Here is an 18,895-nt window from a genome sequence, read left to right on the forward strand (position 1 = left end):
ATGGACGGCGAGGGGGCGCCGGCGAGGCGGGCGCCGGCGGCGTCCTACTACGAGTGCACCTTCTGCAAGAGGGGCTTCACCAACGCGCAGGCGCTCGGGGGCCACATGAACATCCACCGCAAGGACCGGAGCGCCGGCGGCAAGTCGCAGGGCGGCGGCCAGCACCACGAAGGCGGCGGCAGCGGCAGCGGTGGCGGCGGCGGCCAGCAGCACGGCAGAGACGTCCACCTGGGCCTCACCCTGGGGAGGAACGAGGAAGAGAGGGACGGCGTCGACCTGGAGCTCAGGCTTGGCCATGCCCACTATCCTTGAACTGAACTAGCCATGCATGTGGTTCAATTAGGGCCGGATCGCCATAGATTAACTTGTGAAGCGCTTAGCTATATATAATACTACTACGGATGAATGGGTAAGCAGGTTCTTGCGTACTTTAATTTGGTTGTTGTTTGATTTTATTTGGTAGTATAATATGCAAAGACACGAATCATAAGAAACTATAATGGATTGATAAAATTTATATAGGATGATCGATCGAGATTAAACAAAATTAGGTTCTTTTTTTTGGTTCCTTATGTAAATATGTGCGAGAAATCTGCTCAAAGTTGATAAAAATGTGTACATATTTGAGAATTTCTTGAGGACGTACTAGTATATATCGATGATCCGATGATCAGGCTTATACAATTCCACCAATTTGATCAATGTGGAAATTAATTCTACATTGCAGTCTCCGTGGTAAAAAGTAAGAAAACGAAATGTATATATATGTTGGCATGTCCTACCGTGATCATTGGAAAATACAGAGAACAAGAATGCAATTGTAAGAAAGATTTAATTATGATTTTGTTGAGATTATAGGCATATAATGATTTAATCTATTCCATAAATAAATCATGACATTACATATGAAAACTAGCATGAACGCATCATTAGATCTACACATGTAAACTACACAGTATAACATGAACAAATCAAATATGCGCAACATATTGAACACGTACCGAGGTGGCGGAAAGACCGGCTGCTCGGTCGAAACTTTTCGTAGGTGACTACGAAGGCACGCAGCACGCGAGCGAAGGGGAAGACGAGCCGTCGCGGAAGAACAGGGAGCAGTCGCGCAAAGCGCTTCCCAAAAACCTTATTGCCGCCTTCTCCCGGTGCAGGACGTCGAAGGCAGAGGTTCCGGAGACCTGCTCTCCCGATCGCAGGTGCACGCCGGCGAGCGGAATGGAGTAATCTACGAGCGACGGCGTAGCACAGAGTAGGAGGCAAACCCTAGATTGATTTCGCGTATGTTGCGTGAAGACGGCGGGTTGGTTTATATAGAGAAGGGTCGCTTGATCAGGGTGCCCGCACGATCTCCACTGCGCGTAACCGAACCAGATAAGTCGCGCGTAACTTATCCGAACTCCACGCCGTTTGCACGCACCGGATTTTTCGGAACGTTCCAAAACAAAAACGAATCCGAACTGCAAAAGGAGGCTGCATCTGCGCAAGGTGAGGAACCAATTTTGGCGGACCATTCGACGCGTACGTCATGCACGCGCGCCGCCTGCCCTGCCCTGCCCTGCTAGGCGAGGCCAGGCGAGCGAGCGCGCGCGTGTGTTCCCCCTCTTCTCTCCACCACACATGCTTCAAGTGGCTAGGAGGGCATCCTCCCTTATAAGGAGGTCCCCCTCTCCTAGAATAAGCAAGGTGGTACTAAACTCCACATGCATGCCATCCCATGAGGTGGGCTTTTGTGATTTTCCAAAGAATTAATCTTCGAGTGGGCTAAGGCCCATTCATTAATTCCAACAATCCCCCACCAAATCTCAAAATCCCACTGAGATTTGTCTTTTCCAATGTACTGTTTATATACCAGCGGTTCGATGGAGACCGATTAAGGTTGAACATCCACCTAGAACTCCAAGCTACACTTACTTACAACTTGAACAATGGACTATTCCTTGAATTGCAAGTCTTGTGCAAGCAAGTTTCACTCAGTCTTATCTGGTACTAGACCGTCTGTAGACTACCCCTCGGGTGGAGCGTATAAGTCATACTCCTAGGTCTATAGTAAGCTTCCTAGAAGATTCACCTAAAATCGACCAACAGTCAAGCTCACAAAGGTGAGTTCTTTCAAGAATGCTCTGCAGGACAACATCTTCGCTAATTAAAGCCAACATAACTCATTAAGGCATAGCCAACCTGCCTTGCAGCTCACGAGAGCACATGCATCTTCACTTAGAGTGGGTATAGATTGGTACTCTCCTCTAGTTTACTAATGGTTTGTTCTTCCCAGATTCTAATTCACGGGATCTCCGATTACATAGACTGGGTTACCACCATAGTATAACTCACATGGGTCTCAAACCCATCTCCTTCGATGCATTGTCTATCACATTTTGTGATAGTCCCTTCGTGAAGGGATCTGCCAGGTTTCTAGCTGTTTAGATGTAATCCAACATTATAACTCCGGAGTTTCTTAATTTCCTGACTGACTTCAATCGTCTTTTCACATGTCTAGACGATTTCATATTATCCTTAGAACTATTCACTTTGACAATTACCGTTTGATTGTCACAGTTCATAAGGATAGCCGACACCGGTTTTCAACAATAGGCAGATCCATTAATAGATCACGCAGCCATTCTGCCTCAATAGTAGCAGTATCAAGTGCCGTTAGCTCTGCTTCCATGGTTGACTTCGTCAAAATGGTCTGTTTGCAAGACCTCCATGAAACAGCACCACCACCCAGTGTGAAGACATATCCACTAGTGGCTTTGATCTCATCCACATCAGAGATCCAGTTAGAATCACTATAACCCTCCAATACCGCAGGATACCCAGTATAGTGAAGCCCCAATTCCACAGTACCTTTCAGATAGCGCATTACTCGCTCAAGCGCACGCCAGTGATCATCTCCCGGATTAGAGGTAAATCGGCTCAACTTGCTCACAGCAAAGGAGATATCAGGCCTAGTTGCACTAGCCAGGTACATTAACGAGCCAATGATTTGGGAGTATTCCAGTTGATTCCTAGCAATTCTCTTGTTCTTGCGAAGCAACAAGCTAGGATCATAAGGTGTTGGAGAAGGCTTACTATCAATGTAGCCAAAGCGATTCAAGATCTTCTCCATACAATGGGACTGCAAGAGTGTAATCCCATTCTCACCTCTAATTAGCTTAATGTTTAAGATAACATCAGCTACTCCCAAATCCTTCATATCAAAATTTTGAGACAAGAATGATTTAACCTCATTTATCACCTCAAGGTTTGTCCCAAATATCAGTATGTCATCAACATACAAGCATAAAATAACTCCCTCACCCCCACCATGGCGATAGTACACACATTTATCTGCCTCATTGACTGCGAAGCCTGCAGATGTCAATGTTTTGTCAAATTTCTCATGCTATTGCTTAGGAGTTTGTTTCAGACCATACAAAGACTTCAACAATTTGCACACCTTGCCTTCTTGACCTTCAACTACAAACCCATCAGACTGATCCATATAGATCTCCTCATCCAGCTCTCCATTAAGAAAAGTTGTCTTAACGTCCATTTGATGAACGAGAAGACCATGTGAGGCTGCTAGGGAAAGTAGCACACGAATTGTGGTCAATCTAGCAACAGGTGAGTAAGTGTCAAAGAAATCTTCGCCTTCTTTCTGAGTATAGCCCTTAGCAAGAAGCCGAGCCTTGTACTTTTCAATAGTACCGTCAGGCCTAAGCTTCTTTTTGAACACCCACTTGCATCCCACAGGTTTACACCCAAAGGGTCGCTCTGTCACCTCCCAAGTCCCGTTAGCGATAATAGAATCCATTTCACTACAAATAGCCTCCTTCCAGTAGTCTGCATCAGGAGATGCATATGCTTCTAAAATTGATTTAGGAGTATCATCCACGAGGTACACAGTGAAATCATCATCAAAAGACTTAGCCGTCCTTTGTCTCTTACTCCTTCGAGGAGCTTCACTGTCATCCTCCTCAGTGACATGTTCATGTGTATGTTCAGTTTGTTCTGGTGGTGTGATTGAACTGGGAATTATTTCAGATGGTTGGCTCGAACTACTATGTGTATCCTTCATTGGGAAAAAGCTCTCAAAGAAGGTAGCATCACGAGACTCCATAATTGTACCAACATGCATGTCAGGTACCTCAGATTTAACTATTAAAAATCCATAGGCAATGCTGTGATAAGCATATCCCAGAAAGACACAGTCCACAGTCTTAGGTCTAAGTTTGCGCTTCTTCGTTATTGGTACATTGACTTTCGCCAAGCACCCCCATGTGCGCAAGTAAGAAAGTGATGGTTTTCTCCCAATCCATATTTCATATGGTGTTTTGTCCTTATTTCTGTTAGGAACTCTGTTTAACACATGATTCGAGGTCAACAATGCCTCCCCCCACCATGCCTTAGGTAGTCCCGCAGTGTCCAACATGGCATTCACCAAGTCAGTCAGTGTGCGGTTCTTCCTTTCAGCAATCCCATTAGACTCAGGAGAATAGGGAGGTGTCCTCTCATGTATGATGCCATGTTCCTCACAGAATAAGTCAAACTCGTTTGAGAAAAACTCTCCACCACGATCATACCTAAGTCTTTTTATCTTTCTGTCAAGTTGATTTTCAACTTCTGCCTTATAAATTTTAAAATAGTCTAGAGCTTCGTCTTTCGTTTTCAACAAGTACACATAGCAAAATCTAGTAGCATCATCAATCAAAGTCATGAAATATCGTTTTCCACCCTTTGTCAACACCCCATTCATTTCACAAAGATCTGAATGTAGGAATTCTAGTGGTGCCAAGTTTCTTTCCTCGGCAGCCTTGTGAGGCTTGCGAGGTTGCTTCGATTGCACACAACTATGGCACTTAGAACCTTTGACAATGGAAAACTTAGGAATTAAACACATGCTGGAAAGCCGAGACATCAAGCCAAAATTACTATGACATAAACGTGAGTGCCAAACATTAGCCTCATCATCCACACTGCCACAAATATGGTTCATAGACTTATTCAGAAATCAGAAAGGGAAAAGCGGAACAGGCCTCCGCACTCATAACCTTTACCAATAAAATATCCATGTTTAGATACGACTACTTTATTAGACTCAAAAACCAACTTAAATCCGTCTCTAGTCAGACGGGAGCCACTAACAAGATTCCTGTCGATAGAAGGGACATGCTGCACGTTCTTCAGCTGCACGATCTTTCCTGAAGTAAACTTCGGATCTACCGTGCCAACACTATGAACAGAAGCATGTGACCCATTCCCCATTAGGACGGTGGAACCCCGTGCGACCTGATAAGAAGAAAACAATGAGATGTCAGCATAAACATGTACATTGGCCCCAGTATCAACCCACCAATTAGTAGACTGATTAACTGAAAAAATAGTAGGTAAATTACCATACCCGCTTCCATCTCCAATGTTGCCAATGGTCACATTAGCAGACTTAGAAGTCTGCCCTGCAGGTGCCTTCATCCCCTTGTGCTGTGGACACTTCCTAGCCAGATGACCAAGTTGGCCATACACAAAGCAAGTCCTCTCAACCTGATTAGGATTGTTGTTGTTCTTCTTCTGCTTCTTGAAGTTGGTGGTCTGCTGAGCTTTGTATTTCCCCTTGCTCTTGTTCTAAGCCTTGTGCACAACATTGGCACTGGACTGCCCACCATCGCCCTTAGACGCGGCATCTTTTTCCCGAGCTTTCTCCTCAACATCAAGAGACGCTATCAACCCCTCAACGGAGTATTCCTGTCTCTTGTGTTTGAGTGCAGTACCGAAACTTCTCCAAGATGGAGGTAGTTTCGCAATAATGCACCCGGCCACAAATTTGTCGGGTAAGACACACTTAAGGAGTTCGAGTTCCTTAGCCATGGTTTGTATCTCATGAGCCTGTTCGACTACAGAACGGTTGTCAGCCATCTTGTAGTCATGAAACTGCTCCATGATATACAGATCATTGCTAGCATCAGTAGCACCGAATTTAGTATTCAGTGCATCCCACAACTCCTTAGCGTCGGTCATATGCATATACACCTCGACCAGACGATCGCCAAGAACGCTAAGAATGCATGCCACAAAGAGAGTAGTGGCTTCCTCGAATTACTTCTGCTGTTCAGCAGCAAGAACTCCTACAGGTTTGCCAGTACTCACCCAGAAGCATTTCATAGCTGTCAGCCACAGAGTGACTCTGATCTGCCATCTCTTAAAATGCACACCGGTGAATTTATCCGGCCTCAGTGCATCGGCAAAACCAGCCATAGTAAAATCACAGTGCCTATAATAAGGTTTTTGGATTGTTGAGATTATAGACATATAATGATTTAATCTATTCCATAAATAAATCATGACATTACAGATGAAAACTAGCATGAACGCATCATTAGATCTACACATGTAAACTACACAGTATAACATGAACAGATCAAATATGCGCAAACATATTGAACACGTATCGAGGTGGCGGAAAGACCGGCTGCTCGGTCGAAACTTTTCACAGGCATCTACGAAGGCACGCAGCACGCGAGCGAAGGGGAAGACGAGCCGTCGCGGAAGAACAGGGAGCAGTCGCGCAAAGCGCTTCCCAAAAACCTTATTGCCGCCTTCTCCCGGTGCAGGACGTCGAAGGCAGAGGTTCCGGAGACCTGCTCTCCCGATCGCAGGTGCACGCCGGTGAGCGGGATGGAGTAATCTACGAGCGACGGCGCAGCACAGAGTAGGAGGCAAACCCTAGATTGACCGAACCGGATAAGTCACGCGTAACTTATCCGGACTCCACGCCGTTTGCACGCACCGGATTTTTCTGATTGCCACCTTCTCCCGGTGCAGGACGTCGAAGGCAGAGGTTCCGGAGACCTGCTCTTCCGATCGCAGGTGCACGCCGGCGAGCGGGATGGAGTAATCTATGAGCGACGGCGCAGCACAGAGTAGGAGGCAAACCCTAGATTGATTTTGCGTATGTTGTGTGAAGACGGCGGGTTGGTTTATTCAACGCATACGTCGTGCACGCGTGCCGCCTGCCAGGCGAGGCGAGTGAGTGCGCGCATGTGTTCCCCCTCTTCTCTCCACCACACATGCTTCAAGTGGCTAGGAGGGCATCCTCCCTTTTAAGGAGGTCCCCCTCTCCTAGAATAAGCAAGGTGGTACTAAACTCCACATGCATGCCATCCCATGAGGTGGGCTTTTGTGATTTTCCAAAGAATTAATCTTCGAGTGGGCTAAGGCCCATTCATTAATTCCAACAGATTTATGGACAAAAGGCATAGTAGCCCAAATACGCTGGATCACTTAAAGTAAAACTGATGTACGTGTTTGTGGAAATATGGACATCAATGACTAAAGAATTATAACTGATTTTCATCATGTCTGTTTGTTTTTGATAATTTCGTTAACATTTTCATATTGTTTTGAGCTTCTTGGTTTGTTTTTTGTTTGACGCCCTAGGGGATTTAATAAGGTTGCTCATGAATTAATTAGTCCGATCATTTGACAAGACATTGTGAACGCTGTGGAGAACTGGAGATTTGCAAGCTCTTTTATTAATGTACTGGTGAAAAATAACCCGTTTAATCACCCGCATAAAAAGGATTTTTTCTGTTGGAAGCAAAGCTTGTTAATTATGTGTGATTTTTGTATAGAATTTTCAGCTTCAATGAACTAGCTATAGCTTGCCGACCTCATCTAGTGTGTCTTCCTCTTTTGGCTTTCTTGCATGGGAGAGAGAAGGGAACTGATTGTTTTCATTTAACCTTCCCCAATCTACACATAAAGTGATACTATGGGATTAATTAACGACTCTTTTGAAACCTACGGTCCAAAATACTTTGCTTTTTATCTCCAGCTCACCTCCTATTACACATTTGTTTATAGTTGTAATTGAATTCAGCCGTGTACAATACAAATGTTCCCTGGACCTGGACCATTGCTTAGAATTTTACTTAATACTGTAAACTGATCGAAATGGCAGATAACCCAAATATGATGGGTCACTTAGTATAACTTTCTGATTGCTGTATTTCTGCAAATCTGAACAATGGCAGAAGTATTCTAATGATCTTCTGATCAGTTTGACCCCCTGCTGCATCAAAAACCTTATTTGAGGTATTTATATTATTTCGTTTTCGTATTGTTAGAATATATCATTTCAAATTTCTTTGTTTGCCTGTTTGGTTGTTAAGAAAAGGGTTGAAAAATGTGTCCATGAGAAGCAATTTTTAACAACCTTCCTTTGTGCAAGATTTTGTGGAGCTTCTTGATATAAATAAGCTAGCTTGCCGACCTCATGCTACTATGCTAGTGCATCTTCCTTATTTAGCTTCCATGGGAGAGAAAAAGGGAACTGTGTTTAATTAACACATTATAATTTTGCCCAATCTACATATGTTGTGAAATCATAAATAAACTACAGCTTCTCTAAAATTTACTGTCCATTCTCTTATTTTGATTACTACAAACATCTGTTTCTTGTCTCAAGAGAGCGCCACTAGTCCACTTTCAGTTTAATGCCCTTTCATAGCTCTTGTTTACAACAAACATTAAGTACATTAGCTAGATATTTGGCTAACTATTGTATTTTGACTTTTCTTATATGTATATCTTTGGTAGATCAGGTTGGTGCATATATATATTTTTTCTATAGAAGACCTGTTTGATTCAACTTAAGATTATTATAATCTCGATTATTAGGAGCAATCTAAATATAAACAAGTAGCTCATTATGATAGATTATTATAATATGGTAATCCACTCTAAAAGTGTTTCTTTTTTCAGATTATTAGGTGGCTAAAGGTCCATTACCCTATATACTTAAAAAATTACCCACCTTGCCATCGAACTGAACAAATCGGACTACTTCCCTACTCGGCGCACACATTGACCTTCTCCTTCCCTAGCTGCACGCGTATCGGCCTCCTCCCCCGGCCGCGCCGCCACTTCCTCCCATGGTCGCGCACGCATCGCCCTCCTCCTTCCTGGCCACGCCACCGCCTTCCCCGCTCCACTCCCGGCTTCTTCTCCGATCCGCACCACCATTGCACCCTGGCTTCTTCCCCAGGCCACGTCGTCGCCGCCCCCATTCCACCGCCCTGGTTCCTTCCCTAGGCCACGCCGCCGCCACCACCACTCCACGCCTCGGCCCCTTCCCAAAGCGTCGCCGCCGCCACCGTTGTCATCTCCTCATTTTCCCACTTGGCGCATCCATCTCCATCTCCAAGCATTGGTGTTCAGATTATTGTAGAAAAAAAATATTCATGAATGTTTTATTTATTAATATATGACATTATATTTTAGCTATTTCATATTATGTATTTGTTGTATACATTGACAAAAGGATGAGCAAGGCATCCAAAATAGTTAAGGGTATTACAGCCTATAGCATTTCAAACATAGTAATCCATGCCTCTAATAATTCAGAGAAACAAACAGCTAACAACTTATTCTATGTCAACTTATTATAGTCCAGCTTACAGTAATCTGGCTAAATAATCTTAAACTGAAACAAACAGGGCTTAGCTAAAAAGAACTTTTTGTTATCAAGAAGACTATACTTAACATGTTACATTTGTTACCTTTTTTATTAGCAGTTGACACTCATGTGGTTAACAAAAAAACAAATTTATAATATTTTTCTACAAAAACATGAGAGTATTTCATAACATTAATTAACTGTTTTTATATAAATTGTACTTTGTTATTATTTTTTTCTTTTGTAGGTGATATACATTTTATGGGTTGTTTCCAGAGGTCCAAATTTCTGGTCTACCAAAATCCCAGCCTATCCAAGCGATAAGGTCTTTATCGTAGGATTTCTGAAATGCGGGAATAGAAAAAACGAAAATATATAGGACGTTATATACTCTGGATTCCTACAGGGTTTCAAATCTCAGAGTTAAGTGTTTATGCGTTTGGATGGTTTGTAGAAAATAAAACATATGAATTTGGGAGAAAATTGCAGAGATTATAGAGAGAAAAGGAGAGAGTACATGGGTCTTCTCAAAATAAAGTAAAACAAAAACATGAGGTATGAGCTCCTTTCCAGATTAATTCCGGATCCGCATCCTCTGCCTTTGCTCCCAGTGGCAAAATTTGCCTTAGCTTCGATCTAAGCGGTCCATCAATTGATCAATGATGCATTCTTCGATTGCTTCCACTATCATTCTGGAGGGCATACATCGAAGGAAAGTGTTGTTTCCTGCTCAATTAATTAAAACAAAAGACACAATATTGAACTCAAAAGAAAATAAAAGGAGAAAGTGACTAGGAAAATTGCCCACAAGAAGCAAACTGAAACAAGAAAGAATGCCGTGAGAAAAATGTTCATTACTTGCAAGGATGCTTCATGCTTGTGCAGGAGACGTCAAACAGAAGGTGCATAAAAAAGTTTATGTACTCACAAACAAAATTTGTTCTACAGTGGGTTTTTTTTTCCAATCTCTAAAATATTAAAATATATTTAACACAGTGTTTAGATTAATTCAGTTTTGAGTATTCCTAGAGAACCTTCTACTAAAAAAATCCAGCTTTTGAATCAAATTTTGAAATATTTCATTCAAATTTGAAAACTGTCAACTCAAATTTTAAAACTTTAATATCAAATTTGAAAACTTTCAACTCAAATTTCAAAAAATTTCAAATCAAAATTCAAAACTTTGAACTAAAAATTTTAAAACTTTCAACTCGATCAAATTTGGAACTTTTAACGATATTATAATCATATCATTTGAATGGGTAAAAGCTAGCCTAGCAAAGTTTCAAATAACGTACTTTAAACGACTATAAACATCGATCATTAGATTTAAATTTTGTTTTCACTGCAGTTTACTAGCATAAGGAACCTTAAAATTAACAACAACAAAAAGAAGAGAAGTTCTGCCGTTCAGATAATTCCGAAGCGAACTAGATAGGCAAAGCATAATAACCCCTGTTATTCAATAAAGAGTTCCAAATTGACAGCTAATCGATTAATCCAAATCTATCAGTAAATGATCAAATTGCTAGGAGGTCAAGGGCAGAAGGTGATTTGGTAGCTGGCGCCAGAGGTGCAGGTGAAGGTGCTGCTCTTGTCGTCGTAGGCGTAGCTGTACGCCTGCGGGCACTTGTCCTTGAAGAACTTGGAGTACTGGCTCGGCGGGCACTTGTCCGGCGTCCCGTACGCCCCGCGGCAGCACAGGTCGTCCCGGTCGAACGCCAGGCACCCGCTCTTGCACCCCACCACCGCGCCGCCGGCGCCCTTCACCGCCAGCTCTGCGGGGCACGACGCGTCGATGTCGGTCGCGCACGCCACCGCCGAGCACCCGGCGGCCGACGGCGCCACCTGCACGGGCACGTTGAACCCATCCACGTTGCTGATGTCGTAGAAGTCCGTGTCGTGGGCGCTGCCGCCGCGGAGCGTGAACTCGGACAGCGTCGACGGCGGGCCGTTGCCCCTGCCGTCGCACTCGACGCGGCCCGTGCCGCAGTCGCCGGACTCGCACGAGAAGCGGCCCGAGGCGTCCGTGGAGCAGAGCCGCCGGGCCCAGATGTTGCCCGACCAGTTGTCCGGGACCCCGTCGTACGCGGCGGACGCGCCCGGCTGCAGCTCGAACCCGGTGGTCGGGAACGCCTGCGCGGTCGCCGGCGTCAGCACGCCGGGGTAGAGCACTTCATGGCAATTGTTGGTGAACACGAACTTTGCTGACATGGCACCTGAAGAGAAATGCAATGCACTTTATGAGTTTGTTTTTGTTTGTTTTTTTTCCTGATACAGAGAGCGTAAATAACTAAATTGCAATTTGTACATGAGAAAATTTTAGAAATATTTCCTCACTCTTTTAGTAAATGAACATTTGATGTTATTTAATAGGTGACACCTGGCACGCTAATTGCAACAATTCCCAAGCAACTTACAAGTGACATCATGCATTTATTAACTACTACTATCTATTTATAACGGATATCCTATATATTTTAAATTGAAAAAGTCATCATGTTTTCGCGCCATCAGTCTCATATTTTTCGCATCGTACAGAACACTTAGGCTGTGTTTAGTTTCACGTCAAAATTAGAAGTTTGAAAAAATTGGAACAATGCGACGGAAAAGTTGGAAGTTTATATGAGTAGGAAAGTTCGATGTGACGAAAAAATTAAAAGTTTGAAGAAAAAAGTTAGAATCTAAATATGGCCTTATCTAGCCGAAAACAAGAAAATAAGAACCTCACACTCCCAGAATTTGTACATGAAAAAACAAAAATATGTTTTTTTATGTTATTATCGCTAACAGATCTACATCGTCAGAGAGAGAAAGAGAACAGCCAAAACAAGTTGTGTGCAAAAATTGGATTTTGAGTCAGCTAATCCCTACAAATCAACCACCTTACCGTGACTTTCATATGCGATTCAAAATCATTTCCTCTAGCCTATATATATATTGGCAAGATCTATCTTACAAGAACATCATAGATTGTTTTTTGAACAAAAAAAAAAGGTTAATTACCTCTCAAACAAAAAACACGACACTGAAATCATCGTCAAGAACAGAAGCAGATGAAGATTGTTAAGACGGATGAAGATTACCTGGAGCAAGAACGGAAGCAACCAAGACCAGAACAACAACCGGCGAGGCTCCTCTCATAGCAACCATGGTAGCAAGAACAGATGAAGCTTTTTTTTTGTCCTGTATCGCAATAGAGACACCAGCCGGCTGTATGATACGCATATGTATTTATAGGGAGGGATGCCAAGATTGGTAGTATGAAATTTATAACGCAAATAAATGGAAATATTATTTTTTTATATTATTTCTTCTATCCCAACAGATGGCAAATTAAGGAATATGCATTTAGCCATTTCAGGTAACCTGACGTTTCTATAACGGTAAGATATGGATTTGTACTGTGCCAGGGGTTTCAGTCATTATCCTGGCCCAAATCCAACAGGATTAGGAATTATCATTGTTTATCCAAACAAAGGTTTAACGCGTCATGGATGGTTGATTAAAATTAGTCTCTATCTATTTAATAGTATAGCTAACTACGGGCTCCAAATCATCTCCAAATCATCTATAGTTAATTTAGTAATCAATTCATACAATACTTACCTATAAACATATACTACATAATTCATACTTAGTCACACATATCATACACACATATATTTTGGAGTTTGTGCTTGCTACAAATCTATAGCCTGCTACTCTTCTCTCTCTCTTATTTTATCTCCTCGAAATGTGTTTATAGCTGGTTTAGAGCAGCGGCTTATAAATTTGTAGCTAGCTGCAGTACAAACTCCATAATATGTGTATGACAGGTGGGACCAAATATGAATTGTGTAGTATATGTTTATAGGTAACTATTGTATGAATTGACTACTAAATTGACTATAAATGATTTGGAGCTCATAGTTAGCTATACTATTAAACTTGCTCTTATAATCTACTAGTACCTGCTCTTATGGCAGCCAATCCCAACAAATCTGTTTGTATCGCCGATAGTTTCATACCTACTGTCAAACTCCAATCGAATTTGAACCAAATATGGCAACCATTATCTTTTCGAAGAACAAAATTAGTTAATCGAGAAGAATGTGATACACATAGTACGGAGTACAAGGTTGACTTATTGTTTCCTGGTATTCAGTTTTGGCACACCATTAATCTTTTTCCAAAACAACAAATTGCAATAAAGGGTGACAGACAGGAGATGGCGGGTGGCGTTCATGCCCAACGTGCAACCAGCTAATCTGACAGTTGCCTTTCTGGCGCGTGCCAGTGAATACGGCACGAGCGTTTCCAGCCAAAATCCTGTGCTGCAGCTAGGGGGTAAAAATGGCTGCGGGAATTCCCGCACGATCGTTTGAGATGTCCGCCTAGCGTATTCGTAAACGAAAAATAATTTATAAATAATAATATTTTTATATACGTGTTTTTAACGATTTAAAAGCAAAGGCTAAAAAATAAACTTCAATGAGAAAATCCTAAAATCAATTCTAAATTTAAAGTTGAATATTTAAGTTTTAGCTGATAAGCTTACGCTAAGATGAGGCCCATAATATCGATCGAATCATTGGGGAATAGTTATGACAAAAAGGAGGAAAGCAAAAATGATTTTACCATATTATACCAACTATTTCCTTATTTTACCATATTACATGGAAATTACCCATTTTATATAATATACTCTGATATCTATGTAACCAACCATGCCTCCACATAGTCTTATCATCAACCAAATGTATAGTTTGAACACATGCTTAAAAGAGAGATAATTTGTAACTTACAATGTAACCTTGAATTATTTGGTTATATAAAGTTATACTCCCCCATCCTAAAATATAATCCAACCAAAACTCCTTATATTTCGAACGGCCAATATTTATGACACTATTTACCGGCCAATATTCATAATATTAGTATTATATAGTCATGATAAGTTAAATATGTGATTTTACTGGCCAATATTTATGACACTATTTACCGGTCTCACCAGCATGTTTTCGTCTATACGCATCGACAAATCTATACGCAGCAATCGGAGATGCCATAGTTCTGTGACGTTGGATAAATCTCAACCATCCAATGCGCAGCAAACGGTTTAGATCTATCACAAAAGTAAATAAACAGTAAAACTGAAACTAATAACAAATTTTGATTTAGTAAGCAGAAATTTAAGTATATGGAGCTACAAATGTTATTGGATGAACAATGCCATGTTCAGGCATTCTGCATGTTATGGCTGCATTGGTTGGAGTCCAAGAATCATGGTTTTCTTGTCATCAAGTCTAACCATAATATCTCCATCTGAACAAACAAGCAGTAAGCATGCAATAAACAAACCATATCCAGGCAAAATGTTATAGACAAATCATTTGAAAAGAAATGAACAGGGAAGCGATCTCTACACATGTGAATGACACTGCAGCGATCTAGCTAACACATTCCTTTTCTTCAGAAAATGCAGCAGTATGGAAAGATATAGTGTCCAGAAAAGGCAAAAACTACTTTATTTCTAGTTAATTCTTTGCTATAAATAGACTATGGCATGTTGTGCTCAAACAGAAGAGCAATGATATATTGTGCAAGAATACATTTTATTGGATGAGTTGTGCAGGATATTGTAGACGAGTCCATGCCACCTTTCTTGTTTACAACGAATAGGTTACTCCGTAATTCAATTTTCTGTTCCCGACTCCTGAGAGAGGAGGGATTATTCAATCAGTAACATTACAAACTTCATACACAAATCTAAAATATTAAACAGGGATTATTAGCTCTAATGTGGATTTGTCCAATTCTTATTTGATCTAATGGTAATGTGATTCTGTTTTACAAAAACCAGTCACCACACAAACAGGACACATGAAAAATGCTTATGAACCATGACACAAACATGAATTCAAGCACTAAATATATCACTTCGCTGAAGCATAAAGCAAATTCAGAAAGGCATGCAGCACAAAATCCACAATAATATGGCAGAAAGAATTGTCACCAGAGAATACATTACATATGAAAAAGAAGAGGCACAAAATGTGACGAAGTGTGAGCACCTGGACAGAACAGCCCTGGAACAGACTAGTATACTTCCCAGGTCAATGGTTGTTCTAAAACCTGCAACTAAACTGGCAGAGTGAGGCGCTAGAGAACAAATATAAAAGACCAAAATCTAAATAAATGCTACCCTACACAGGCCTGAATTAGGTACAGAGCCACCAAAAACTCAAAGCAGGAAATCGAGTGTCAAGAAACGAAAATACATAAACAGATCAGTAATGCAGAATGATAAACGAGAGAGGCACACAAAGGAATCACCTTGAACAGAACAGGCACCGAGCTGGTGGACAAGTCCAGCCTGCAGAACCACAAGGGTTAATTACCAGCGGATGGTAACTGCAAAGGTACCACACCACGGATTAGGAAATATCAGGCAACTAGCTGCCTCTGCTGATCAATAGTTCATTCTGCAAAGATAATGAAAAACTTTGAAATTAGTAGAACTGTATTTCGCTAACGAACAAATGTCATTCTATACACATCAAACAGCAACTCATGCACTTTACAGATCAACCAAACTTTTTGCATTCTCTCTAGTTCTCCTTAAGTTGATGAAAAATTGAAGTAAAACTAATCATCTGAGAAATCTTCTCTCCCTAAGAATCTTATTTATCCAACCAAGCTTGTCATCTAGGCCAGCGAAATGAACCATAAAGTCTCCATCTGAATAAACCCCTGCACATTGCACAATCAATTGGCAATGAAAAAAACTTACTGTAAAAAAAATAAAAAAGAACTAAAGCATGGAACACGGGAATCTCTACTTGAGTGACTGGCGCTAAAAGTTATAGAACCACTAAGCTGAGTTGACAATTTCAATCTCTTCTGAAATTAATGCAGGAATAGACAATAATAAAAGGTATCATGCATGTGAATCAAAATTTTATTAACATTACAAATATCAACCACAGCACAAGTATAATGTATCCAATTCTAAAGTGTAAGAAAATGAGGTTTTTAAACAAAGGATTAAGGTTTTAATCAAAATTACAATGTGTAAATTCTCTTTTATAACCAAACAGGCATAGACACCAAATAAAATTAGTCATAAAGCCAAAAGTATTTTCAAATTAAATTAATTTGGCCATGGGCACCAGGAGATTAAGTAGATAAATCCAGATAACTCCTATAAATCCCAGTTCTAAAATCCATCTAAACCATATTAAATATGTAATGTAGAGTGATTATGAAAACAATGAGACCTTTCCATGTAGTAGAAAGATGGAAAATAAGGCGATGCATTGATTTCCATGTGGGTCTCCAAGGATAGGAATTAAATAAGCACTGCATTTTTGCAATCCGAACATGTTCTTGCATTTCTTCAGGTGAAAAGTGATCTATAAGATGCTTCAATGCTGCATTATCTCCACTTTTTGTGGAACCAAATTGTATGAAGGATGTAAGGTTCCACCATGTGTCCAGAAACTTCTCACTCCACTTTGAGCCCCGTATGAAGAATACTCCTGCATAGCAAGGGGTATGGATATATTACTTCATGAAGCCATGAATGAGGCGTTATCCCCCTTTTAGTTTGCAAATCTCTGTTGATAAGAACAGAAGGAGTAGAATGCACAATTTGAAATGCATATTTGTACTCCCAAAGGGAGTAGCTATATTTATGGCGCCATATTTTTCACCAAAAAATAGTCGGCATGTATTTACATTGTAAGTCCCTAAATTACATATGTAATTTTAGTGTATCTACAATGTAAGTCCCAAAATTACATATGTAAATCCCAAAATTACATACTAATTACATATGTAAGTGGTGTGTAAGTAGGATGTAATTACTGTGTAAATTTGTATAAATATATAAATAACTACCTACCTAGCTTGTAGTTGTTGCGCAACAGTACGTGCGAAAGCTACTCACACGAAGCAGCACTAATCTTGGAAAAAATCGGACCCCCATTGTAATGAGCCAGAAAAAGTGGCGACACAATTCTAGCAAAGCCGGTCCCCCATTGCCCCCCAACAATCATTCATGCTAAGCAGTGTAATTCCTATTTTAACTTGGTAATTTAGCATTAGAAAATATACTTATTTGTGGTTGGACAAGCTATAAAAATAAGTTGTACACATGTCATGATAGTTATCATTAATTTCATGGGAACGTGATTTGGAAAATCCCTGCACAGAAAGGAAGCGAATGCTGAATTATGCAATACCAGCGTTAACACCATTGAAATCCTCCGTCAGGATGAGATCAGGAGCAGCATCAAAATCACTGTGCCCAATCACCGAGAACAAAATCATCTCCTGCATTACATAATAATGATGACATAATATTTTGATTAAACAAGCAACTCGGTAAAACTAAACACCAGTGGTACCTCCCAACATTGAAGACCCCTACTGCACGTGCAACTAGAACCACAACTATTTACGCAACATTTATTGATTACAAAAAAATTGTTTATAAGAATAATGCATCCGACTCACCAACGGGATGTCCGGATTTGTAACCAGTGTGTCCTGAAGCAAACCAGAAGAAACACAAACAATTAGGCCTAAACTTCCTAACAATAACAAAGAGACATTACTTAATTTTGCACATCAGAAGAAATGTGGCGGCGTCGGTCGAACCGCGTCGTTCCAGAAGAGCCAGTGGTGGTGGCGGAGGTGGGCGCGGAGGGCGAGGACCTTGCTCCAGCTAGGCGGGCGGCGGGGATCAACGGAAGCCGCGGGGAGCACAGCGAGGCCGTACCCGTTCGCTGCCGCGTAGGAACGCTTGTTCCGCGCGGTGGCCGCCAGCACGCCGCGGAAGGACCGCCCACGCCTGCCGTGGTCCTGGTCCGAGCCCGACGCGGCCCCCTCGTCGGAGAGGGTGACGATAGCGATCTTGAGGCGGAGGGCGGCGCGCGGGAGGAGGACGAGGTCGCCGGCGGCGGCGTGTGGCAGCGGAAGGCACCGGCGACCGAGGGAGTTGGCGCGGCGGAGGAGGACCCCGGGCGTGTACGGAAGTAGCAGGAAGAGGAGGAGCGCTGCGGGGAGGAGGAGCAGGCGGCGCGGGAGGAGGCGGCGCAGGAGGCGAGCGCTGGAGGAGGCGGCGCGGCGCGGCCGCGCGGGCGCGGCCATCGGTGGGGGGCCGCTCTCGCCGTCGCCGTCCTCGCGCCGCTGGAGAGAGCGGAGCGCAGCGGAGACGGTGTAATTAGTTTAATTAATTAAAAGACGGGACGGGAATTTGAGGATTCCTAGGTCGTCATTCGTCAACAGTGACAGAGTTTAGCAGGGGAATCATCGATTTGAGAGTTTTGAGTATATATGTCGAGTGACATTCGCCTTGGGAGCTTAAAGCTACCAGCTCTAAAATGTTTCATGTCAACAAAAAAAAATGATGAAAAAAAGATAGCTTCTACAACAACTAGCTACTCCCTTCGTTCCAAA

At 41.9% G+C, this 18,895-nt stretch overlaps 3 protein-coding genes across 9 annotated transcripts; 1 reads left to right on the forward strand and 2 right to left on the reverse strand.

Annotated features, from left to right (window-relative positions):
• On the forward strand, positions 1-312 carry LOC127778616 (zinc finger protein STAMENLESS 1-like). The gene has a single exon (XM_052305235.1). It carries the CDS (start codon positions 1-3, stop codon positions 310-312), a length of 312 nt encoding a protein of 103 aa, XP_052161195.1.
• A 10,597-nt stretch (positions 313-10,909) lies between these two features.
• LOC127780698 (thaumatin-like protein 1) lies at positions 10,910-12,622 on the reverse strand. Its single transcript, XM_052307651.1, has 2 exons — positions 12,535-12,622; positions 10,910-11,667 (listed from the first exon to the last, which is right to left on the reverse strand). The coding sequence occupies exons 1-2, from the start codon at positions 12,599-12,601 to the stop codon at positions 10,985-10,987; spliced, it is 750 nt and encodes a 249-aa protein (XP_052163611.1). The 5' UTR covers positions 12,602-12,622; the 3' UTR covers positions 10,910-10,984.
• Positions 12,623-14,584: 1,962 nt separating this feature from the next.
• Positions 14,585-18,895, reverse strand: LOC127778485 (alpha-1,2-galactosyltransferase gmh3-like). Of its 7 annotated transcripts, XM_052305089.1 has the most exons (8): positions 18,095-18,672; positions 17,951-17,983; positions 17,677-17,767; positions 16,711-16,971; positions 15,767-16,183; positions 15,505-15,565; positions 15,043-15,146; positions 14,585-14,755 (listed from the first exon to the last, which is right to left on the reverse strand). In XM_052305089.1, exons 1-5 carry the CDS (start codon positions 18,584-18,586, stop codon positions 16,083-16,085), a joined length of 978 nt encoding a protein of 325 aa, XP_052161049.1. In that variant the 5' UTR covers positions 18,587-18,672; the 3' UTR covers positions 14,585-14,755; positions 15,043-15,146; positions 15,505-15,565; positions 15,767-16,082. The 7 variants fall into 7 exon arrangements, with proteins under 7 accessions (XP_052161049.1, XP_052161051.1, XP_052161050.1 ...); XM_052305091.1 differs by lacking the exon at positions 15,043-15,146; XM_052305090.1 differs by lacking the exon at positions 15,043-15,146 and having other exon boundaries at positions 15,505-15,571.

This window comes from Oryza glaberrima, chromosome 7 (genome assembly GCF_000147395.1).
Source record: "Oryza glaberrima chromosome 7, OglaRS2, whole genome shotgun sequence".
Classification (NCBI taxonomy): Eukaryota; Viridiplantae; Streptophyta; class Magnoliopsida; order Poales; family Poaceae; genus Oryza; species Oryza glaberrima.